This window comes from Periophthalmus magnuspinnatus, chromosome 14, assembly GCF_009829125.3.
Source record: "Periophthalmus magnuspinnatus isolate fPerMag1 chromosome 14, fPerMag1.2.pri, whole genome shotgun sequence".
Lineage (NCBI taxonomy): Eukaryota > Metazoa > Chordata > Actinopteri > Gobiiformes > Gobiidae > Periophthalmus > Periophthalmus magnuspinnatus.
Window position 1 is genome coordinate 30,080,987 of NC_047139.1, and position 27,423 is coordinate 30,108,409.

Here is a 27,423-nt window from a genome sequence, read left to right on the forward strand (position 1 = left end):
TGATGATGATGATGATGATGTCTGCATGGAGACAAAAGACATACTTTCTATTTCCATGGAATCGTGCAGGTGACACGCCACGTCCAGACTTATTGTCAAGTGGAAGGTGCACTAGAGGGCGCTGCAGCCCTTGTGGTTTCACCTCCTGACGCGCGTGTGTTCCCTGAGAAAACCCTGCCAGGTGTCGGCTGCAGCATCAGCATCACTCCTCCTCCCTCTCCCTCCTTCTGTCCGCAGCATCTCTCTCTCCTCTCCCGCGTCGTATCACTCTCAGCCCGGCCACAGTCAGCGCCAGAGCCGTGCACCACAGTCAGCGCCAAAGCCGTGCGCCAGAGCCGTGCGCAGAGCCGTGTGCTGTGAAGACGCACGCTGCATTTGACCGACAGTGAACCTGTGAATCAGCGCCTGCAAACGCCATAGGTACGTCATACTTTTTTATGATCAAGATTTACTAATTTCAAACTATGGCATGTTGTTATTTTGCGCACATATGATACAACATGGACCATTGGCGTACAGACCACGCTTTGTTGTTGTTGTTGACGCTTTACCACGTTGCTTCAAAGATTTTGAGCAAAATGAAATGTAGTTTTTATTTGTTTATTTATTTTTCACGAACCTGACCATCAGCAGGAGCGCGTTAAATGGACGTAAGTGCGCAGGTGGAGGGTGATGTGAGGCGGATGGAGAGCAGGTTGCGCTGTGATTGATGCTGTGGGTCAAGTCTCAATGGGAGATGCTAATGATTCGGGCTTAGATTATGTAGGCTTAGACGTGAACTCAGCATGATCCACTGCGCTCTAAGGTGACCAATAAGACGATAAAAACCTTGTAAAGTGAACTGTACGTTATAACAGAAGCCTGGTATGTTTACGCACTCCACAAAATAAATATATCTGAGCCATCATTACCCTAGATTTCTTGAAGATGCAGCCATTTTGTCCCAACTTGTTTACACAGTTTTTCAGGTTAGCACGAGAAGGGTTAGGTTTCCACTTCTTGCGCACAAAGACCCATTAGTGGCTTGTGCGGGCTGTCACATGTCCTCTGCCTCACCTTTCCCGCTGCTAAAGGGACAGACAGAAGCGGAGAGGACAGGAAGGAGGTGCGGATCAGAGAGATGAGAGGAGCACATAAAGGGCAACAGGGCTGTCTCCTGGACACATTGATTGGTGTCTGCTGCTGGTCACTCAGATTAAGGTCGTCTATGGCATGTGCTTTCAAACCTCAGATAGTTTTTAGATGAAGTTTTTTTTTTTTGTTTATCTAGGCTACATCTAGGACATAAGGGAGGATGACTATTAACTGAGTAAATTTACCTGAGAAATGTATATCGGATGCATTGCGAAAATAAAATGACCACAGTGAATAAAGGATAGTCAGGCAGATCATTCATTTATGTTAATATTGCCATCATACTACTGATGTAAATGCTTGTCTAGTGCCTGCAAACATGGGGTGTATCAGCATGCAACAGCTTCCAGGTATGATTTGGTGATGCATCCTTTGTTGCAAAACTCATGGATTTACATAACCTCTACAGGAAAACTTTTAGGCATAGACAAAGAAAGATATAGGCTATGAAATGTGCACCTCTTTTCTTTTAAAACATAGTAGTGGTAGTCAGAGATAAATGGTTAGATAGTCTTTCCTTCTGAGTTACACAGAGCCTTGTGATCTACATTTGTTAACCATGCTGCAGAACTAATAACTTCAACTCAAGCACCATCTTGTAAAAAAAAAAAAAAAAGTTTGTATACAAGTGAATTTTAGTTGTGCATCTCCTGCCACTCTCCAGACCAGTCCATCTTGCTAATCCCTCCAGTGTTAATGTAAAGGTTGACTCTGCATCGCGGGGCACTGGGGGTGTCAGCCTTGGCTTGTGCTGCAGCTGCTGTTGTAGGTGCTGCTGATGCATGTGTGATTGATTCATTATATCTGACCTCTGCAAAGGCTGGACAGCGATCAATGGAGCGGCAAAATCACTGTGTAGAAATGGGTGTGTTTGTGTGTGTTTGTTTGTGTGTATTTTGTGTTTTGAGCAGGTGGGATAGTTTGTCACAAAGCCCAAGAGTGTACCGCATCCGTATATGACCTTCAAATTGGTTCAGTAGGACACAACCAAGACAGGAGCAAAGGAGGAAGGTGCAAAAAGTGTGTCAGCTTGATACAATACCTACTATACTGAGCTGAAGGGGAAAAAACATTTAGGGATGTGAAAAATACTCTTCATTCATTTGTTAAGTTAGTAAGTTAGTAGTAGTAGCAGATTTTAATACCACAGTGATGAATCTAATGTTAGTTTACATGCAAAAGTTGTAGTGTAGTATTATGTTTAATATTACTTTGTGGCCTTGTACTAATTCTGACAGAACCATTGTAAAAAACATTCAGAAAATACCCTATTTAATAAAAACAAAAAACAAAACAGTATTGATTCTTGCTGAAATTAATATTTAGTTAAGTTTAAATGGAGAACCTATTCGATATTACCATTGCGACATATATAGGACCGATGCCTTGGCAGAGGTCTCATTTATTATAAGCAATTGTGTTTTTTGGTTACAGATACAGACTTTTCACAGCACTCTGCGTATGCTAAACCAAATGTTTACTATGATTAAGGGCCACAAAGTGAATAATAGGGGTTATTCATCTGGTTGGTGCTGGCTGCTTCGTGTTGTGATTAGCGCTGATTAGAATCTATTAATAGACTTGTTCCTCTGGTTTTACTACCCCCGCGTGTGTCGGTGCATATGTGAGAATACAGTGGGAAAAGTGTCATGGAAACACAGTTACGCTGCTGCCTTTGTCTGGAGGGTGGCAGCGAGCTGGAGTTGTAGCTCCGCCCACTTGCAGTCTGAGCCAGGATTACAGGGGCAACTGACAGACATGGACAATTGGCCTAGTGGCTATTACTACTGTATATGGACACTCTTTTTTAGTCCAATGGTAATTTGGAAATTGTTGTTGTAGTTACATAGTAGTTATTAGTACTACTGTTTAGTTTTGTTCTATCTCTCACCAATTTATGAAACAAATAAATATGTAAGCGATGGTATTCAGTATAGTTTATCTTTGTTTAAATTCAGAACATTTTTTTGTTCAAACTCCTATGACCCCAGCTTCACATCAGACAGTCTGAATCAAAATAATGTAAATTGTAATATGGAGTATTTATAATGCTGCCATTTTAATCCTTGGCCCATTTAACACATCAGTAAGTTGTGTAGATTTTGGAAATTCCAGAGTGATGCTTCTTGAATTTGGTAAAAGTCTTCTGTAGCACAAACTGTTGTAAATGTATTTTATCATGCAAGTTCATTGCTCATTCACTCTTTGTTGTCCCCTTATCTAAGAATTACTGTATACTGAATAACAAATTAAGTTACAGTTGGTTCAGTTAAGATCAAATAGTCTAAAAATACCACACTTGTTTGTGTATTTGCATTACTCTGCATATTTGTTTTTACTATGAGGCAACTGCCATACATAATGAACTGTAGTCAACCCAGCTTTGAGTTCTCCCTGAAAGTCTCCCTGAAAAAGCCCCGGAAACTCTGACTAAAGCTGCATCATTAATATTTAACACATCTACTCATTGTTTTTTCTTGTTCACAAAAATAGTATCCAACACAGTGAGTGCATGTCATATCCCCAAGCAACAGCAACTGTGCAACTAAAAGGTTCTCTTCTTATATTCCCCGAAGGAGCTCTCCGTCCCATCCGGCACACTCTCTTTGAGCTTTCCTCACTGTCATGGCTTCCCCAAAACATTTGCATAATCATTTTACTGGGCACCAGGGCTGAATAATTGTGAAAGGAATGCACCCATGTTTCTATTTTGGTTGTTTTTGCTGTTTTTTCTGCACTCATATTTTAACAGCTCAGTCATCTTGAGAACAAAGCACACTACTAAGGGTCAGGTTTGTTGTGTGCCATTCTATATTTATACCGACAAGCATTTTAAGATGCCTGATGTTGTACTATTATCTAGATTTAGATAAGGTTAATGTTATTGATCAACTAGGAAATTGCTTATTGTATAATTCAGTACACAGATAGCACCAATTTAACACCAAATGTAACACCATAGCAACGGGGAGCAAGAACCTGTAAAGATTCAAACCAATATGCAAAACTACTATATATATATATATATATATATATATATATATATATATATATATATATATATATATATATATATATATATATATATATATATATATATATATATATATATATATATATATATATATATATATATATATAAATGTAAATCTATCTGGCTAAATAGCCTGAGCATCACCATGGCACCTCAGAAACCCCCTCATTTGTCTCCTCTCCTCACCTCTTACTGGCCCCTCCCCCTTTGTCCCTTGACGTTTGTGAGTTTAACATTATGCATCGCCATCCCCACATTTCAATACTAACTATAATCCTGCAACCCATCTCCTCTGCACCTTGCATTTCCTCACTAGTACCATTCTTTTCTATTACCATTTCCTGAAATAACTAAAAAACCCTGACTCAGCCCTTAGCCATTTCTTTGTCTAGGCACCCACACACCATCTTTATGTCTGGCGGGCTCTTTTAACTGCTCCAAAAGAAGATTTATTTTTTAAACTCCTCATCCATTCTCTCTTTGTCCCCTCTTTTTACAGTTCCTGCCAGCCACGCAAGAGTTAACCCTCTCTATGCGACAGGAGGAGTATTGTGGGTGGAGGGGCTTTGCTAATAAACAGTGCACCAGCTACCACCAGGCAACCAGCAAAATGTGGTCATAGAGACAAACAGGCTGTCCGCTCTTCATCCGTGACGCTCTTGTCTGGATGCTATAACTATAAGGCACAGCGCGAGCTCATAAACAGTAAATAGCCTTAGCTCATTGTCTCAACTCCCCCAGACTGCAGCAGACCAGACGCCACTAATGTCTTTTGTTGTGATTTGAACTTATCGCACTCTTCATTTCCTCCACACGTTTGTCCGTTCTATCTCGACAGTAATCTAAATGAATCTCCTGCAAATAAATCAAAGACAAAGGCGGGGAAATTACACCTACAAGTTGAATCTGAAATGGTGATATTTTGTTCACGTTCAGTAAGGGTTTTCTTTGTGTCTGCTGCTGCGTGCTAGAGAATAATTATGACTGGGCGCTTTTGTGTAGGTGGCGTTCATATGCATTCAGAATTAGTATAGATCCATGTGTGATGTAGTTTTATTATTTTAGCTTGCAAAATGAAACAGGAAATTATTTTTTGTGTTATAACATTTGCATAAAAATCAGAAGCTGTTCATTTTTTATTAAACTGAATGAATACTATTAGGTTCATTTCTGTCAGTCAGAAAAGCTGACTGAAAAATAGAGTTTTAAATGTTATTATGACAGCACTTTGCAAAGTATCCTGTTTATAAAATATGCTAAACAAATAAACTTGGATTGGATCTATTTTGAAATTGCCATTGCAAATCATCATTGTAATGTAGCAATATAAATTTTATTTGGCATCAGTTTTTCAGCAACAGATGTCTCTCCTGATACAACTCTTTACTTTTATCTGGGTTTGGAACTGTCCCAAAGTTTTTGCATCCTTGTGATTCACTGTAGCTTTAGTCTTATTCATTCATTCAATTATTAAACTGCTACAATTACAGCCTATTTACTTGTAGATACAAACTCTCCTGGTTTTTTTTATAGTGTAGTCCATTGCAGTAGTGGTGTGGATTTGTTGATAGACAAATTGAAGTGTGTGCACAGGCTGAGATGAATCCTATTATTGTGATATTGTGACATTTTGACAATTTCATAGCTCTCTTGCTCACAATATGGAAATAATTAGCTTTTATTGCCTGTGATCAGATTTTTTCCATCCTCTTTATTCGCTTAGCTTTGACCACAGGCTCTGACCTGAAATCCAGTTGAAATCCTGTTACAGTCTCCCTTGCCTGGCTTTAAATGGGTCCCCTGGGGTGCAAAGAGCCTCCGCCACCAGAGTGGGTAGAGGAATGGGCTAGAGACAGGTGCTGATTTAGACAGATGTATTGCGCTGACGTGCTGCCTGTACAGGGCTGAGATTGATCACCTCAGCCTACTTTCATTAACTGTATTACAGGTGACATGTAGGGAGACATTTTAAACTGGTTTAGTTAAAGGAATTCTGGAAAATGTACTAAAATGACCTACAAACTACAGTGTACTTTCTGTTTGTTTTTTTCCATGTCAGTCCAGTTGATATGATAATGATTGTGTTCAGAGATGTGCCAACTGTGCAGTATCACTACACTGAAATAAAATTTGACATCATCATACAATTTAACCATTTGTCAACAGGGCTGCATGGTTTTGGGGGAAATATTTAATTGCAAGTAGGATTCTGTTCTCCCATCTTGTGACTGCTGTAGATATGTTGTCCCAGCTAAACTAGAGGCTATGCAAAGATATTCTGAACTTAAACTTGAGTCAAACACACTGAGGCAGTAACTGATGTACCTGCTATATTTTGCTGCAGAGAAGCTGTGATTGTTGACAGTCTCTCGCTGTGAAGCTGAAATAATCAGTGCATATCATCAGGCAACTGTGCAGCCAGTGAACAAGACTATTTTGAGGATAAAGTTTCCAAACGTGCCTCAGTGGAATCCCTCTGGTTTGCAGCGTTTTCACTTCAAACACCACAGTTTAGTGATTTGTCACCACTCCTCCGGCTTTTATGTTGTGCTAGGATAGAGGAGCTTATTGCAGAGCTATTTCAGATTCCTTTGTACCAGTAACAATGAGGGGAGGAGGAAACTGAGTCAAGCTTAGCATAAACGGTTGCCATGTTAGGATTTGTGCAGTTGCAGAGTGGTTAGTGCTCTTGCTTCTTAGCTTAGAGAGGTTTATGTTCAACCCTTCTGAGCAGAGTCTGCATACACACATTTGGAGCGGCAATGGCTCAGTTGGTGTTTTGTCCATTATTACATGAGAAATATGACAAAATGTATTAGTAATGTTGTGATTAAGGTTCAACTCTCATACAAAACATGAAAAAGACTACACAATATTCTAATTTTGCATATATCTAATACAAGCAATTGTGATATTATAATGTTTTCAGTTATATCTCCCACCTCTAACTGTAAATATATATGTTCTGCTGCAACCAATAGGCTTTAAGTTGCAGAGATTCAATTAATTATCTTTCCATATATTCTATATAAGCGCCCAGTATTCTTAGGGCAACTCTTTTGTGGTGTAAAACTACTTATATTGGCCATCGTAGTCATTCAGAATGAAAAAGAATGTAAACTTTATCTCATGAAAAAGCACTTGATTAATCTTTGTATCCTGCGTTGACACATTGACTGTACATCTATACTGGCCCACAGTGGGAACTCTGAAGCACACAAGGACACGCACAAGGATGATGCCGTTAGAGATTAATTACATGTGCAAAAAGACATAGCAGTTTCAACTTTAACAATAACCGCTGTGCTGCATGTAAGGTCTGGCTCTAAATCTAATTACATTACGCTAACACTCACGAGTCATAAATTATGGTTAGCTAGGTGTCCATACTGTCCATTTGCATTGCTTTCTATTTCAGGGTGTGCAGGAATGCCCCATCTCTTTCGAGGTGGGTGACACGGGACATTCAAGGCAATGTGTGAATGTGTATGCACGAATTCCCCTGGGATGTCTATACGCTATAAAACCTGTCTGCATCAGGGTGGGGGGAGGAGAGAAATAAAGTAAAGTGCCACAGACAAATGGCTGCTGTAATAGCCACATGTGCAGCCGGAGCGACAACAAAGACGCAGAGAGGTGCCTGCACACGTGCTCAAACAATGCTTCTATATTCTTATGGCTTATCAAATGTGGACATGTGCTACAGGAAAGTCATGGAAGCCAAGGTGTTAGCATGTTAACCGCAGTGAACACACAATGCAGGCTTGTTGGACAAAGGCAATTGAATCATTTTTATTTGATTTCGTTGTGTAAAATAAGCCGACAATAATCACCAACCATATATCCTTATATTTAATTCCTCACGGTTATATATAAGGTTAGAAATTAGATGTGTGGTTCACTTGTGGAGTTAATCCTTTGTCTGTCCCCAGACAGTACTGCAGTAAGGGTACTTTAGCACATATTATGCAAATGTGCGTTTCTGTAATTATTTCACTCTGCTTTTCCTTTGAGAAATGATTGACGCAGACATAAAGCTTTGGCTGTATGCATTAAAACACATTTATATCCTATTTTATTCCTTCTACAGTCAATCAACACAGCAATTCTTGTTTTTTTGTGCAGTGATTTGTATATTACCATGGGTTGAACACTCTATCCAACCTCAACCTTTACATCTGGGCTTTTACTGGCAAACATATTGATTTGTGACCTGATTTGTGCTGTTGTTGGTGTATTGCTCTATTTTTGTTTTGTATTAATAGTATGAAATTATAATATATATATATATAGATGCCATTTTCACCATTCGGAAAATCAAAGTTGTTTTTTTTTTGTTTTTTATTGTTAATTGCTATGAAACCCTATGGATAGTTAAAAAAAAAAAAAAAACAAAAAAAAAAAAAAACATTTTAAAGAATAGCTGTTTTCAAAAATGTACAATTATTGCATATTTTAACATTCCATATAAATTCTCTATACATGGTACTATTTGTAGAGCCTAATTAGTAGTAGTAACTCATTTCCTCCTCTTCATCTCCATGTGTCTTGCCCGTGCCTGTCTTCCTCATGCTCCCACTCACACATCCCTCCTGTCATTCACAGCAGACTGCTGCACAAGAGCCCTCCTCAGAGCTCCCTTTTTCAGAGCCCTGTGTCTGGTTAATTGCAGTACTTGATACGTTCGACCCACTAAAAATCCATACTTATTTTACATCTCATCAAACCTTCCTTTACCACACATGGACGCTTCAGTGATCCACCTGTCAGGATTATGATTGCTTTTAGATATCTGAGTGTCTGCCATTGAAAAAACCTGGCTTTGACACAGCTATTTCAAGCATGTTGTTATTTGAGATTAGGAGTGTATTGCCTTAGAAAGTTGCAGTTTGCGTGGTATCTTATGTGTGGAAAGGATGGAAAAATATGGGGGATAGTAAAAGCATCACACGCCCCCTTTCCAATGACCTTTTCTAATGCGATGTGCTTTCAAAGGTTATGGGATCGCCATGACAACAGAAGCAACACTCGTCAATGTTTTGGGATGGAGAGTTGACGTTGAAAATGTAAGTTTTATTATGTATTATTAGAGTGATTAGAGAGATTACTACACCGGAGCATGTGAACCTTATTTTTGGATCTATAGTTCAGTCTGTTAAGCTTTACACAATGTACAAAATAAGAACATTTTTGCCTCAACTGACTTTTATAAGCCATGGTCAATTATGTTTTAAGTAATCTTTATAACAAACCACATAACCATCTATAACGCTACCGCTAATTCTATGTGTGGAAACACATTTATTTTGTAAACTGCTCCGGGGCTAATTACTACAGTAAATTTTCTTCTTGAATGAGAATGCAAATTACTTTCTGAATAATTATACCAACTTACTAAGAAACTAACTTCCAAAACACACATTTGAGTTTTGATTTTTTAAAGTCAAGAGGAAATACATGAAGGTTAAATATGAAAGTCATAGAACACAGTCATCAGTCACTTGTCAGCCGTCCACATGGTTTCTGTGACATGCTGCTAATTTACTGCATTGCACAGCCATCAGTGCTAACCACAGCAGCCTGTAGCCTATAGTGCAGCACACTACACAATGTTTGTGGCTGGGCATTGTAAACGCCCTCATTACAGTGTATTTAACTGTTTGGCAGGTGCCTTAATGAGAAGTCTATTAGCATACACACATCTACAGCTTTCATTTAGATAATTATAGTTTTCTATATGACTCTGATACCACATCCTACTGTATTACTAATACTGCACACTCAACACATTTTTTTATACGGTACAATCACACGTAAACCAGTGAATCTTCCTTCCAGCCATAGACAATGACAGGTCTTTCTGTCTTTGGAATTAATGCACAAAGGATTGAGTGGTGAAGTAATCTCTTGGTGTCAAGTGTTTAATTGAGATGTCCATGGTTCCTTGGACATGACTGCTCTTGAATGTAATACCATTAATATCACTACTTGTACAAGTCATATATAGCATTTATATATGCTTCTAATGTCATAATCTTTCATACTATATAGCTGACAATGTATTATTATTATTATTATTTTTTAATAAACAATCATTTTTTCCATATATTGGACATCTGTTTGCATGCATATTACAGGTCAAACATGAACAAACTGTAAAACAGATCTTGTAATGATCAAAGATGTTAATATTCATCAAGAAACAAGTGAATTTCCCCACTGTGAGATCAGTCACTTATTTATGTTTTATATATTGCTTGTGTCTTCTCATCTTCTCCCTCATGACTGCACTCTGCTTCAGCGTCTTTATAACACAGCTAAGTAAGTTTGTCATCACTGTAAGGCACTGCCGCAGGAGAGTGAACCTGTCATTTTTTTCCTAAAAGTTTTCCTGAGCGAGCTGTATTTTCATGTATATTTTATCTCTTCACTACAGTATTCTTCTCTCACACTTCTCCACAGTATTTTACTGTCTGACTCCTCTCCTCAGGTTGGTTATGTCTTCTCTTTACAGTGCAGTATAACGCGTCGCTTACTCTAGCTGAGCAGCAGTGGCTCAGTTTGGCGCTTGGCTGCTCAGGACTGCACCATCAGCAAAAGTCCCAGCTCTATATCACTGCTGTAATGAATCTGCCGCTGTGACTTCTCTCTGAATCCTGTCTCCTCCACACTCCTCACAGTTCCTCTTCCTCCTCAGTTTGTTTAAATAGTGTCTGACGCCAGTCTAATTAGTTGATTATTTGATTTGGTGTATACAGGGTAAATATTGTCACAGATGGCACTCTGTACTATATATTGCATTGTAGTCATCTTGTTGTTCATTATAGTGGGTTTTAATTTTAAAGTATGAATGATGCAAAGCTGAGACATTACCACATGTTGAGGGTTTGAGAAAACTCTTTTTCTAGAGCATTTGCCACAGGCCTGATGGTTAGTGGCATACATTCTTTTAACGAGTCCTGTTACTCACTTTGTGTAAATGCGGTGTACATTGTGCTGCACAATGCACAATCAAATCAAAATCGCAATTTGAGCTGGGGCAATTATCAAATCGCAAAGGCTAATATAGTGCCTCTTGCAAAAAAAAGTAAATGTTCTGAAACGTATGTGATTGTTGTATTAGTTTATATTTTGTTTAAATGTGATTGCTTCTGGAGTTGTTTACAATGTAGACTTTTAACAGAATCCTACTTTTTAAACATACATCGCAAATTTAATTGCAATGCTGGTGCAGATTGGAAACCAAGCTTTCATCTGCCTGCAGTTGTAGCTTCAGAAGTAGCTTACACCACAGTGTGTTGTGAATGAATAATGCACAAAACAGTAAATCGACTTTGCTATATAAAACTAATGCATTCTTTGAGGGCCCTTCTTGTCTGTTTCCCTTATATCACACAGAGATTGTATCAGGAGTAAAATGCATTTGTCTATAGTATAAGGCACCTTTATATGTTGCCGGTTCACCTCAGGTTTATGACCAGCTTTCCTCTGGGTAACCTTTTGTAATAGCAGCATGATTGTGAGTGGGCATGGGGCTATAAAGGGCCCCTTCAGGGGGGTGGCTGAGGGCAGCAGGAGTTGTTTAGTGCCATACGAGGCCAGTGAGACATTTAAAGTGACACAGATCGTAATACACCGGTAATCATGAGCAGCAAGAGGCTAGTTTGAGGTGCAGAATGTAGGCACAATAATTATGAACAGTATTTATCCTTGAATAATGTCACAAGAATAAACCAGGAAACACAAAGCCATTTTCTTTGTGATTAAGAGCTGGTTAGACAAAGCAGGGTGGTCGTGGTTGGGGGTTGGGACAGACAGGCAGTAAACCAATGATTAAAAGCACCTTTTAAATTAGGTTCATGACTCAATCCTCTCTACATCAGCATTAGTTTGTTAAGATGGATTGAAACTATCGAGCTGAAATAAGTGGGTGCACAAGGGGTGACTGGTCAATGTTCCCACTTCTGAGGAAGGACGTTGTGAGTTTGAAACTTTGATTGGCCAACTAATCTCTCCAAAAATATATATCTTTTGAGTGGTAAAAAAGTAAAAGAAAGTTTACAGCAGAAAACTGAAACCATAAATATCTTAACCTTAACATTGTATATAAGATGCTGACATATTAAACATGTTCTAAGACTTTCAAATGTGTTGCTGAATACGTAGTGGTGCAGTGGCATAGTAGCGGTGGCTTATCTCCTCCCTCCATACCTCTACAGTGGGTGACACCTGCTAATGAGAAATCAGCAGTGTGTTACAAGCGTAATTGGATGGAGGGAACCGTATTTGAATTTGATCCTGGTGAAATATTCAAAGTGATGAGGTAAAGATAATACATAATCACCATCTGACTTTATCTGTATGAAGTCAGTGCCAAATGTGTCACACAAAAGACCTATCGCAGTGGATTATCTGATAAGAAATCGCATGTCACTACCAATTTGGAAAGAAGCTGAACTGTTACACTGCACCTTTTTATATTTTGATCAATTTTGACTTGAAGTGATTATGATTTGTTCTCACTGAAAGTGACAGATTAAACTGACAGATTGTGCTTTTCAATCATCATCACTTTAACTGTTCTGGTTTCATGTCCAGGATACGAGTATTTGGCCTTTGTAGCTTCTCAATAATACGAGGGTCATTCAATAAAGTGAATAAGGTGAATTTTTCGGTATAAGGACTTTTAATACAGTTAGAAGCTTACTTTTTTGTTTGTTTGTTTGTTTTACTTGTTTTTCACATGGATTTAATTTCTTTTGCAGATTAAAAAAAAAAAAAACTTTGAGAGTTTTAGCGATTAACAAAGATGGCTGACCAAGAAGCATGCTCCAGGTTTGAACAGCGGTCAGTTATCAAGGTTTTGGTTGCTGAAGGGTGCAAACCCGTTGAAATTCATAGGAGAATGTCAACTGTGTAATGTTCGATCACCTCAGGAGACCTCACTTCTGTAGGCCTCCCAGGCCTGTCTTCATCCTCAACACTGCTCCGTCCTTCTTTAAACAATTTAGCCCACTTGTAGACATTTTTTTAGGCTGAAACATGTGTCACCATACACAGTTGACATTCTCCTATGAATATGGATTTGCACCCTTCAGCAACCAAAAACTTGATAACTGACCGCTGTTCAATCCTGGAGCATGCTTCTTGGTCAGCATTCTTTGTTAATTGCCAAAACTCTCAATTTTTTTTTTTTTTTAATCTGCAAAAGAAATTAAGTCCATGTGAAAAACAAGTAAAACAAACAAACAAACAAAAAAGCAAGCTTCTAACTGTATTAAAAGTCCTTATACCGAAAAATTCACCTTATTTATTGAATGACCCTCGTACTACATGGGTGTACCACAAACATGCTCAGCATATATGAGTGCAGTTTACCAGTAACTTATATACTGAATACTGTGGACATTTTAAATACTGTGTGCTGGACAAATAAGGGACGGATGGAGTTAAGACTCACTTCGTCAAAATGACATCTGGCCAAAGCTCTCATGTACAGTTAAGTAGTTTAAGCGCCCCCCTTGTTGCAATCATATTTTATGTTTCTTACAAGTGCTGCAAAATGTAAATGTATTACTTGCTAAGTCTCAAATGACATCTTAAAAGCAAGTCATTTGGGTCAATAATTGTTAATAATTGATATATTTTATTTTTAATATATATACAAAGCTATTGCATGTATTTAAATTGACAGTATTGTCATAAGGGAGAGACATTTTATCCTGACAGTCTTTTTGAATGTACTATCGCTGGTTGTCGTGGTGAGTGGACATGGTGTGACAAAAGCATTCGGACGTTTGCCCTCCCTGCCATCTGTTCATTCTCCATTAGGAAATACAACCTGTTTATTTATAAGCCACCACAAGCAAGACATACATTAAAACACATGCTGTATTTCTTTGTTGAATTATCCTTTACAGAAACACACATCTCTCTTGTAGGATATGATATGTGACTTGATCTTGTGGTTTGGTCTTAATACGACATATGGCATGTTAGATGAGCCTGTTGAGAGCTGTTCTGCTTTAGTACAAACCCGCAATATGGATTTATTTGTGTCGCTTCTCTTCACCTATTGATCAGCAGCGTCATGGTCCTTTCACGCCTCCTTTGTTATTAATATGCATGCATAAACCCATTTAAAATCCCACAGAGGCTGCAGCTTGGTTTTGCCTGTATACCTGAACAACATACTGGTGCATAACATTTGTTGCCCAATCCTAACAGTGCTCATTTTTAACTCCCCTTGAGAATAAGAACTCATTACAAAATATTTCTCACCATATCTGCCTCTTTCTCTCTCCCTTGCATCAGCGCTCCCCAGGGCCATTCCTTCACTTACAACTGCACACTACACCAGACAAATTTCTGTTTTTTTTTTTTTTTTTCCTCTGTGTTCACATCCCAAAGCTTGGCGCCTCTATCATTGCTCGCTAATGTGTGCTTGTTACACCTTTTACTCAAGTAATCTGGCTGTATTTATACCTGCAAAGGACTGTACATTAAACGCAGTCTCTATTTGATGCATATAGGTCTGTCACGATAACACATTTTGAAGTACAATATGCTGCTGAAGAAAATATAGATGATAAACAACACTGAAACTAATTTATGCCACTAGCATAATAACCCTTAAGTAAAACAATTTGAAATGTGCCATATTGGTAAAAAACACAAACTGCAATAAATAACCAGCAGAATGAAACACCTTGGGAGTTAGTTTATATCTAGAATGAGTCATAGAAGTTATTTATTCAAACCTCCACAGCTCAATCTGATCTTTTAACAGGAAAAAAACATAACAAAAAGTTCTTGACTTGTACTAAGAAAGAAGTCTCCACAATAAATATTGACCCCCAAAAATTATTATTCCTTCTAAGATATATTGAACAATAAGTCGCTATAGTATTCATCGTGACAGACCTACATGCATAAGTCTTTGTTGTCATTGTTGTACAAAAGATTTTAGCACTTCAATACTTAAACTAGAATTGAAACTGAAGAAGTATCAATACTAATATGAATCATATAAATAAAATAAAATTGGAACCTTTCCAGAATTGTTTTGGAATAGTCTCAGTTTACTTCACAGCTAGTCTGCACATGCTAATATAAAGGCAATACTGTTGTTCTGTGAAGAAAATGACCTAATATAAAAACATGTTTTTATTGCACTGTAGTATCAAAATCAATAACCAGACTTTTCCCCTTGTACAACACTAGTGCATACTGGAGATGTCAAGATTATTAGGTTAATCTATAATTGTGATACTTCAGGTCACAATATAAGATCTAAAAAAATATAATTGTAACAATTTTCAAAGCAAAACTAAGTCATTCCCATTGAATCTGTTTTGCAAAAACATGCATTTACTGTAAAGTGTTTCTTCTATCTGGCTGTTTTTGTCACCTCAACTTTACTTTATTATTCAGAAAGTGTCATTTCATAAACCAGATCACATATTGTAACATATGTTAACAGTAACTGTTTGGTCCAGGAGTCAATAATCTTGAAAAACACCATGATTGCATGATTTTTCAATCATAGTGTTTTTCTCACTTTAATTGTAAGTAAGACTAAAATGTGACAGCGTTACATCCCTAGTGTATACAGCTGTTTCTTTTGGCAAGACACATTCCCCCAATTTAGAGCATACAAATGAATGGGAATATTTGCTGCACCACCGTCCGCCCAGGAAACCTATGGCTTCTAGGAGTCTTGAATAAGTTGTTAAACTGAATGAGTTATAGTTTTGAAAAGCTTTCCAACCAATATATGCTTGAGTGTTTTATATATAGTAGTGTATAAAAACTTAATGCATTAACTTAAATATAATGTGTTTCTAATGTATTCTTTTTGTTGTTCTTCTTTATTTTCAGATTACGAATCGCCTCAATAAAGAGCCATAAAAGACAAGTCAAACCAAATGCAACAATCCGAGAAGAAATGGAGAGTTAATCATAAGATGAGATTCTGGTCAAAAAGTATTCAAGTGAAGAGCATCAAGTAGAAAGATCTTATTTTAGAATTGTAAATGGCCATTAGGTTCTGACTTCTAAAGTGTAAGTCCAACATGAGTGTCCCAACTGATTACCAGGGGCTTCGAGTGTCTGTAGAAAGAGGAGAGAAGATTTCAAACAAAAGTAACATACCTTTTCCTCAGTGTGGAGACAATAATGCTAATGAAATAGGAGAGCTGGAATACACCACTAGCTCTATCCCTCCTCTTGTATCTCAGAGCGAAACTCACGAGAAAATCGTCATCTGGAGCTCGGAGCAGCCGTTCGAGCCCTGCCAGGAAATACACACATTCCTAGGCAAAAGTGATGATATTTATGATGATGAAGAGGAGGGAGCCAGTCTGATAGAAGGCCCTATGTCCATCTCCTCGAGTTCAACTGCCAGCTCAGCCTCGACCGGAGTGAAGAGGAACGACAACGACAGCAACAAGGTGGAGATTTGGAGGAGCAGACAGGAGCACAAAAGGACTGCCAGTCACAGCACCGAAGAACTGGATGCCTGCGTGACAGTGGACAGAGATGGAGTTAGGGTGGGCAGAACAGTGGAGAGGGACAGGCAAAAGTCCAAATCTGAAACTAATGTGTTTGTCTCTAGCTTGTCTGCGATCTCTCTCCGTGGAAGTCTGTCAAGTGCTTTGGATACTGGCGGAGAAACGCGTATAACATTGCCAGTTTACAAGACCCACCTCTATTCCTCTGGTACAAGCAACACTACCTCAATTCAGACCAGAAGAGGGTCCGCCCCAGTGGATAACAAGAACTCGCCTCCTTACCACTCTCAGGAGAAACTTCAACAATACAGCAGCAGCAGCCAAGATGGTGGGCTCGGACAGAGAAGAAAGGCAGGATTTGAGGAAAGGGTATTACCGCCAAGGAGACAGCAGCTTGTAAGACCAATGTGTCAAACAGAGATGGGGCGGGCTAGGAGTTTGCCCGAATCCAGTAGCCATCAAGTTGACCCAGGACATCCAAACCAGGATTACGTTGGTAACAGAAAGTTTACAAGATCGTCCCTGCGCGAGCCATCTGATTTCTCCCATCTCTATAACTCATCGGGGGTCTTAAGACAGCCCAGTCAAGCAGCCCAAAGAGACACGCTACCTGCAGAAAAACAGCTCACCAGTGCCTCAAGGCCGACCCCGAGTCCAAGACCCCAAACTCAGCTTACATACAGGAGAAACTGCTCCAGTCCTAACCGGGTGGCTACTCCTCCCCACTCCCCTCTCAGGACGCCTCAAGGATCACCCAGACGACAGCCCTCAATGTTCATCATTCCCCGAAGCGTCCCGGGAGTGGTTCGGTATGCTCCTCCTTCCGGGTCTAACACTGCTGTAACCACTCAGGGCTATGGCAACAGTAGCCTAAGAGCACCAGTCAAAACTAACATAAGCACAACTGGGACAGCCAAACCGGCTCCCAACAACAGGCAGAGTCCACCGAAAGACAGCTCACCTTCGCCAAAACACGCCCCCAAACCGAAAGGGGTTCGTCCCAAGATAATCACCTATGTCAGAAAAAATCCGCAGTTTAAGCCACAAGTTGCAGACGGGCCTTATCAAGTGTCCTCCTTGCCATCCAGACTATCAACATACTCAAACAACCAGAGTAAAGATACCCCGAAAGAAAAGCCAGATATCGAAGGCAGAGGGGCGCCAGTTCTTAGCGCATCAAATTTACTTTATGAAAAATACAAACAGGAGATTCAGACAAGTGTGTGCCCCCAACCAGGTGCGAACAACAGGGGAGGCAGGCCAAATACTGTCCCACCAACCATTGCACCTCATGGACACAGCCACACGGCCCCGCCCAAACTGGGGAGCAAAGCAGACAACTTCTACGGGACGCCATCTGAGGTTAGTAGATACCTTCTCAGTATCTCCATAATTATAAGTCTACATTTCCAGATCAACTATTCAGATATTATAATTGAGTTATTATGATATTCGATATTGGTAGAGGTGGTAGCTTAGAAGTAGGTAGGGGTATGAGTATTAGTATAGTTGTAGTAATATGTATTTGCAGTTTTGAACGGTAACTTTACAAATACAATAAAGCACCAAGACTTTAACTTTACCTCTGAACATCTATGCATTGATTTTAAAAAAAAATATATGCTTCATACTTACTCAGTGCTTTAAGTGGACAGAAAAAGGTAAGAAGTTGATATCATGAGTTTGTCCCACAATGACTTCATCTAATTTAAAGTCTAAAGAAGCTAAATAGACGTCCATAGTATCTACAGTATTTAATCTATATGACTCCATTCTGGGGCCTAACCCAATGTTTGAGGACCACTTTTCTCTAAATAAGTACATAAAAACCCTGCAGAGAACATACTGATGGCCCAAAAGTGATAGTCAAAAGCACCTGAGCATCTGTGCATAGTGGCCCACTTAAAGCACTGCACTTACTAATAAAAATGTGTCCTTGTACACACTCAAACGTTGCTTCATCTGCATGGAGTCACCAAGATTATATTGTTCTGAATTATTTATTAATTAGCCTCTGCTTCAGGGAATTCTCCCAACTGCATCAATTGAATCACTATAATGGCAGAACTCATACATTAATTGCTCTAACCCCACATATTGATTGGTGTGGAGTATGGCGATTCCTTTGGACCCACAGTAAACAATGTGCAATGTAACAATTGTTTCAGATTTCTTATCTTATATCTCAACATAGAATAATTTCTTTTAGCAAAAACGGTTGTAGATTGATCTTAAATAAACATGAAAGTAGTACTTTATAAGTGATTTTACTATTTGACAAAAAGTACTATCTTTATGTTCAAAGCAGAGTGGTCATATTATAAGTAGAAATGCAAGGTCAATTTTTATTAATTTTTTTATTCCTTAGACCTAAACTTTATTGATCCTCAAGGGCACATTATCTCACATATTACAATATAATAGCAAAGAGCAAAAAAAAAAAAAAAAAAAAAAAGACAGCAAGAGCAAAAGAGAACAGAACAGTCCTTTTTACATGCTTAAATGCACTTTCCCATTGTACTCTTATACCTAGTTGGGACGACCAGGAAGTTTTAAAGGCAGCCCCCAAGATGACCCGCTGCAGTCCCGGACAGGACCCCAGGGTGGAGGGGGAGGTGGAGGAGGAGGCGGCAGCTTGCTCCGGTCTGGCAGAGGTCTACGTCTGGGTCTGGGTGCTGTGACGAGGACTGCCCCGGGACCAGCCAGAACCCGGAGTCCCGCCCAGAGATCCGCCACTGTCATGAGCCAACCAGTCCAGCCCATCAGCCCCACCGAGAAATCCCATGATGCAGGTAGAGCCACAATCATTTGACATATTTTTCTGTACCGTGACAAGAAAATGCCAGAAGGATATGGGTGTTTTTGGGTTTCTGCATATGTCAAATTGTATTTGAACAGCTTGAAGTGTGAGTCACAGGAGGTATCCACAACTGTACGCTATCTTTTCCTCAGCAACAAGCAGTTCTGGGACTGTCTCCGCCTCAAATCAGCTTGAGATGAAGGCAGCTCATTAAAATGCATTTGCAGAGATGATTTTTGGTGAATCTGATTGGAAGGCTTGAAAAAATAATCAGAAGGGACCCGCTCCAGCAAAACTCTTTTTTGCTGCTGTAAATAAATAAAGAGGCTAGCTTCCATTTCCCCTTCCCACAGTTTTGATTTAACACAATAGCTTGAGTTAGATTGGAAGCACATTTTTACTGTCACAGAATATTGAAACGGGGACTGTGCCTATTCTATCCACACTGCTTAAAGGCTGTGTCATTTATCACTGCCATACATATTTGATTTGGGCCTTATCTTTGTGGCTGTGATAACCCGGACGGAAAGTTCAGAGAAAAAATAATATTGCACATAAAGAATTGATTAGCTCAGTGTCATGATGTAGCAGGCTTTCTTATCATAATCCCTATTAATACATATGTATGGCTCTGCAGAGGTTCAAACGTCCCCCAGGAGGTGCAAAGCTTTGAAGGGCATTGCAATTAACACTAAGTAACACTTTTTTTTTTCTTCTGCACCTTTTCAGCATGAATAAACACAGATTAAATTGGATGCGTTTTACATGTGGCTGTAGTTAGCATTTAAACCACTACGTCTCCCATTTAATATTACTTTGAACATTATATTCCCTCTTCTCAGATAGTTTTTTTTTTTTTTTTGCTCTATTAATTTTGTATTTTGCATTCACTTTCTAAGACTCTCTATTTTGTATTCCCTGATCATTTCGACTTAATTCATACATCTACAAAGACATTTCTACAACCCTTTACATAATTGCCATGTAGGTGTTATCACATTGTTCTTTTCATGCTCCTCACATAAGGATTTCATGTTACATTCTGCACCAGCCATCTCTTCTTAGCACTGTAGGCTTCCTTTAATGCACTGAAATTGCACTACTCTCTTGCATTTAATAGTGTGCAGTTTCATATTTTGTGTTGGAAATACATGCAGTTTTAAGCAGCTGATCCTTGTAATTAAAATCAGCCTTTGTTCATTGACTTATTCACGTTGATCCATTGACTTTTTTGCAGCAAATTTGCATTCATTATCCCAATTTAGCCACTGCTCTTTGTGTAATGGAAAAACAATAGTGATTTTTAATCGGTTAGAGAAACGATCGAGACCTCAATACAGTGTAGTCTTAGCAACCATGAGATTATTGATGTAACGGTATGCAAATCTCACGGTACGAAATTGTCACGATATTTATTTCACAGTACAATGTTTATTGTGATATTGTGGAAATACTAACAGAATTGAAGAAATGATACTTTTTTCCTTTAAAATGCCTTGATAAGCCTTCAGTGCTAGACTGTCTGCACTGATTTTTTTTTATTTTTTTTTGTTAAAAAAAGGCTTATAATTTGATATATTGTGAAAGCCCACAATAGCGAGACCTTTGATGATGCAATATCACAATATAGATTTTTGTGATTTAACATGACACTGGAATACCATGCGACTTGTTTTATATCTCATGGTAGTTGTTTGCTTTCTTATTGACATCAATACTGCACATATGCCTGGTACAAATTTAAATAGACATGGTTGGTGTATAGTTAAATCGCCCATATTGTTTACAGAGCTCTATACACAATACATAGAAAGTATTCTTATTTTCCCTCCACAACAGATTTTGATGAAAGCTATTGTTTTCCTGGCTCTTGTCTCTGAGGTGCTGAGTGAAGTCGATGTGGAGACGTAATGCAGGGACATTTATCTCTAATGATCCTGACCTTCTCACTTGAGAGCAACCGAGCACAATCTAATAAACAGCCTGTGTGCTGCCAAGATGGAGTGAAGGTGGCCATAAGTGTGCCACAGCGTTGCCAATGAGATACACTGGAGATATTCCCTCCCAATTTCTCCCACTCTCTGCCCCACTTCCTGCTAAATCAGTGTGTGGTGTTAGCCCTGTAGTTGTAGCGGTGAAGAACAGAGAGCCAAATGGAGAGGAAGGGCCCACTGCGTCTCTTATCTCAGCAGCCAGCAGGAGACAGAGCTCTTCTGCTGGTTGGGAATTCGGACCTAGTGCTTGGGGCTCAGGTAATTACGGGGCAAGAGTCCAGGTCATTTTCAGATGTGACTGCACATTGAAGACATGGGTGTCTGAGAACTTGGCTGATCAATACGAATTTCTTTACACTAGTGCAGGACAAAAAAAAATAGGTTGCAGCATCCTATTTATAGTCGCCATTTTGATGACCATCTCTGAAACCACTGACACCCTTAGACAGTTGTTATTTCTAGCGGGGGTCCATCACCTGCTCGTGTCAACATAACAGTGTAAACATATCTCTCTCCATCGAGGTCAAGTAAAAGGTCAGGTTTGTGGAGAGGTTTCCCCACTCACAATAAAAATGTATTTAGCACATGTCATTGAATAAATATGAGATAGCCATATTTCATATGATTCCATACATTTTGTTGATGGTCTAAAAGCTGCATTGTTTTGACTCTAGTGTAACGTATTCTTAACAGCAGTGAACGTGTCCCCAGCGTGTGAGAGGCACATGACACTGTCTGTTCATCGCCTCTTCATGCCAGCACATCCACTATGTTCACAGCCTCAGATTAGAGCCAGCGCTGACAATAGCTGCCTCTGTGGAGCTTTGATTAGTTTTTTATCCGTTCTTTGATTCCCTGTCTGGTCTTTCTCAGGTCTTCCCAACTATTATTTCTTCTGGCTGTAAAGCCGCATTCTATTTCACGCTCCTGTGGTCTAAAGTTGGATTGGTGGAATCATGTGGCTAGTAGGATTATTAAAACCATTATATCACTATAGAACCATTTAACACAGTTTCACTTTGAAGACAGAAAACTGCCTAACGTAACTTTTGAAGGAAATTTTGAAAGCTTCTAGTATTTAGTGGAAGCTCCAAAGACTGGCACAATGTTTGAAGTCTAAAATTCAGTTTTAGGAACACTTATTTATCTAATGTTTTCACATCATTTGTACTAGCTGTAGCTTAGCCCTATCCTTTTCACCATGGGCCTTAGATATGTTACATTATGTTATCCTCCTATCCTTAACTTAATTAAGTTTATGAAAAAGTTTATGGGATATTGATTTGCAAAGATGCAGGTAATATGTCTACTTGAAGAACTAAATATAAAGCAAAATCTTCTATATCATAATTGAAATGATGCTGGTAATTATAAACAGAGAAGCAATACCAGCCTCTTACCCGCTGCCTGTCACTGCAGCGACGTTTAGAGTCAGAAAGGTTTCTATGGCCCGCTGAGAGCTTACTCAACAGCCCACCATGAATGATTCATAGGGGAAATAAATACTTGAATAATTTTGACTGGCTTGTGAGCATGCCAAGTTAACAGTTTACATGAGTAATCAAAACTCTTGACCCATATATGGCAACACCAGCAATAAATTATAAAGGATCACAGCTGTGAACTGGCAAGAAGGTGGTGATAAAAATGCAAAAATATCATATATCTTGATTTGATCAAACAGAGTTTACATATACATCTATTTTGAGATATTGTAGTATTACAAATTCTTGGGGGAAAAAATGTACTTTGTATAGCTCAAATTCTGTTTTTATTTTTAAAAATCACTTTGTTTTCCAAATAAATTAACATCAGAAAGAAGAGTTTTCCAGTGTTTTTAATCATGTAAAAGATCTGGTTGGTCAGAGGTTTAATCCAATACAGTAAGTCATAGACATGAAAGTGATTATTAGTTATGCTGGTCCTCACAGTACTTATGCAGTAAAACAAAATCAAATCATTAATCAACTAATGCCATTCAATCTTTTTCAACAGATGATCAAGTTTTTACCCAGAATGCTCCTGTCCCATCATCAGCTGAGGCTGCCTCCAGGTCTTTACTGCCAAAAACATCTCAGTCCGCCCTGCGTCCTCCGGGCTTCAGCTCCACCCGTCTCCCAGCGGGACGTCTGCCTCCAGGACGCCTCGCTGCGTTTGGTTTTGTGCGCAGCTCCAGTGTCTCCTCTGCCTCCTCTGCCCAGTCTGGGGACAGTGGGCTCAGTGACCCCATCAGGACCACACACCGTAAGTCAGGGGTGTCAAACTCATTTTCACTGAGGGCCACATCAGCAAAATGGCCGCCATCAAGGGCCAGATGTAACAGTGTAAATGTCAGTAAATGTAACCGAATATCATGTAAAATAAATGTAATTACTTTTTAACTTGTTAAATCACGGTATCTGTGATAAACTGACATTTTTTAAAAGTGTGTATCTGGTCGGGGCACACCTGCTCACAGACCTTCAGCTCTGCTTCAAATTCGGCCTTTTACAGCGTTTTAATTATTGGACAATTTGTTGGTTTTCTTGCAGACTAACTTTTGCATACTTAGCTCCGTGTTTGGTGTCAAAATGTCGACGTAGATTGTACCGACCCTGCCTCATAACACAAAAAACATACACGTTTTTCTCCTCAAAGCACAAACTTATATTCACCTTCACCTTTTTTCCTCCCAACTTCCTTCCATGCCAACAATTTTCCTCTTCATGAACATTTTGTGATGATCATTTGCAAATATTTCTCAGTTCCACTTGCTGGGAAAATCTCATTGATTTATTGTCAGTGCACACATTAAAGCAGCATAGACTTATTTTAAAAGTCAAGCCTTTTAATTTATCTTCTCGCGAGCCACATAAAATGATGTGGCAGGCCACATTTGGACCCCGGGCCTTGAGTTTGACATATGTGCCGTAAGTAATATAAACATGCACTTTGTAATCTGTTTGTTCTGCTACCTGTTTGCTTGTCTCAGTATTCAACCAAGCAAAATTGTTGAACATCTGTCTGAATTTGACCTCAAAGCATTTGTGATAACATTAATGACACTTAGTTGAGTATAAATATCTGATAAATGGAAAATAATAATCACTATTGTAGCAACAAGCAAAAATGCATTGATATAAAACTGCAATATACAGGCATGATTTTGTTCAGCTACAGTCATTTTAGTCCATATAAATACAGTCAGTTGTACGTGGTCAGCTGTAAAACACCACTAATGAAACAGAATCTATTGCATACTAAGCCTAATTCATTGTCTTACAGCTGGCCTATTGATCAGCATGGGCATGGCTAAAGTGGACAGTGGCAGTGTAAACATGCTGCATAGAGACTATTACTAAAGGGAAATTAATTACATAGCAGTTTTGCGTATGCATTAATTAGCCATTGTAAAACTCATCTGCTGTAGCCAGTTTTTATGCATAAATATTGTTTTTTTCTAGGTGCTCAAATTCATCTTACAGTTTTTTGCATTATAAATTCATTTCTCAGTCATACTTGGTGATGCTGGAAATGAGACTGCATGGACTAGCAGTCTTATTATTAGTTATTTTTTAAATAGCTTGAAATGAGAACTTTATAGTTAGAGCGCAAACATCTCCACCACTGACGCTCCAAATCTAGCCTATATAAAATGGTTAGATTGGTTAGAATGTTTCTAACTAACTGCCCTCACTTGTCACAACTATAACAGATTACAAAATGTGATATGTATCAATTTTTATTTATTTTTTTGTTACTCTCTGTGTTCCTTTGATGACATCGTCAGCCTCTCCACCACAACAGCATATTGTCTCATGTACTGTAGGCACTGCCCTTGTGAATATAGTTTGCATAATCGTTCCCTCCCACATTCATTATGAGATTTTGTTTTGTTTTCATCCACTCCACTAACCTGCCATAACTCAGATCTCATTTAATCTGTTTGTCACTGCTTATTTTTTCCACATATAGTAAAAATATATAATTGTGAGCATGTTTAGATATTGTTTTCTTTTTTGTTCACTGGACTGGTTATATTAAGAAATGAGAGCACAGATTGGGGAACCAGGAATCACTTTTACGTCATTGAATGTTACCTTATTCATCCTTTTGTTCAAACTGGACCTCTCCATCTTACACAAGTTTTGCGTGACTTCCACAGACTTGTCATAGACTCTACTTCAGTACTGTACTTCACACTCTCTCTGAGACAGTGCCATTATTCTTGAGAAGCAGAGGTGCACTTACAGCTGTGATGTCCTCTCTCCTCGCTTCGCTTGGTGAGCTTGGCTCTTACTTGGCTGTTACTTGGCTGAATTTGCTACATGCCTTTTTAATGTGACCTACATACAGGAGGCTTGCTCCTCTTTTTCTCCCAGTTACAGTTGACGTAAGCGTTCTGTTGTGCGTGTCAGACCCCCTGTTATGTCATCGCACCGTACCGCGCTTAGCCTCTTTGTACTCATCTCTCTGTGAAAGCAAACTGTGTAGCACCGCAGGCACCCAACTATTGTAAACGCTTTTACAACAATTGGATTATTATATTTAATAAGCCTGACAAGTAATTCAGAAATATTACTTTCAATTTATTTGTTGATAATATGTTTGACATTTATTTGTTATTTGTTTTAGGAGGATATATTTTCTCATTTTAATATTGGTTCTAAGATCATCAGAGTAACACATATATAATGTTTCAAAAATCACAAAATCTTTATTAAAAAAGACCCTAAAATATGCAAGATTACAATTAGGCCTGTTGTGATAACACGACAATACTGAAACTACTTTATCCAACGGACTCAATAACAATAATGCGATGTAACCTCAGTGAAGCATTTTTAAACAGACAGTATCTTTAAAAGCATTGAGTTACAACATACAAATAACAGAATGAAGCAATAATTAGTCAAAGAAGTCACTTGTTCAACCTGCTACAGCTCAAATCTTATGTTACCTCAAAAATACCTCAAATCTCTTTTTTGTAACTAAACTGTACACACGACAAATATTGAGCCCACAAATATATTGTTCCAGCTTTAATATATTGATCGATAATAATCCTGAGAGGCCTGATTACAATTTATAACTGAGTAATCTGAGTTTTTGTTAAATTAATCTTACATGCCTCTATGGTTTTTTTACAGTATGCCCAAATGGCATTTATCCTCTTCAAACTACCTGAAATCATTTCAACTATAATAATGAAATGGATTGTACATTTAGAGAGTTGGCTATAAATAAAGGAACTGCCTCATTAGTTCATGTGAAACCTTCAGTATTCCAACAGTGTCAGTGGGAAAAGGATTTAGATTGCAATTTAGCTACTGCACAATGGAAATAAATCTGGAGAGACGCTACAAAAATCTCCAAATCAGTGAGACTTGGGTTGATCCACCTTAAAACCCTACACAGAGTATATGTAACTCCAGTCAAGCTAAAAAAAAAAAAAGACCCACCCTCCTCTGGCGGGGTAGGGAAGGGGTAGGGAACATTATTCCACACGTTGTGGCTCTGTTCAGAGATTCACACATTTTTGGATCAAATAGCTTGTGTTGTTTCTAAGTTACTACATAGAAGCCGTTCCTTAAGCACAGCTACCTGGGTGTGTTAGGTTGCAGATATGCTCAATTTACAACAAGAAATATATAAAATTGCCAGTCTTGCCTTTATAGTAGTAAAGAGAATGATTATGATTAACTGGAAACATCGCAAAACAAACTGTTTTTCAACTGAAATTGAATTCATGAATTTTGTGATGTTTTGGCGATGGAGCAGATGATTGATAGTGATAAAGGGTTGAATCTAAATATTAAAATTGAGCCGCTTTGGAATTATGTCTCTAATATATAATACACAAATAAGTATTGGTAGAACAACAGAATAAAGGTGCAGTTTGTGCTCTGTACTGCTCAGTATGGACATTGAAGAAAGAAAACAAAACAAAAAAACAACAACACAGAGACT

At 38.6% G+C, this 27,423-nt stretch overlaps 1 protein-coding gene across 1 annotated transcript in view; it reads left to right on the top strand.

The window, feature by feature from the left end:
• Window positions 1-367: 367 nt before the first annotated feature.
• The window catches only part of mtus2a (microtubule associated tumor suppressor candidate 2a), a 49,080-nt gene continuing 22,024 nt past the window's right edge, over window positions 368-27,423 (top strand). Inside the window, exons 1-4 of the mRNA XM_033977837.2 lie at window positions 368-420; window positions 16,049-18,042; window positions 19,214-19,472; window positions 23,470-23,718. Coding sequence (XP_033833728.1) covers window positions 16,243-18,042; window positions 19,214-19,472; window positions 23,470-23,718 — 2,308 coding nt within the window. The 5' untranslated portion in view covers window positions 368-420; window positions 16,049-16,242. The remainder of the gene's footprint in view (window positions 421-16,048; window positions 18,043-19,213; window positions 19,473-23,469; window positions 23,719-27,423) is intronic.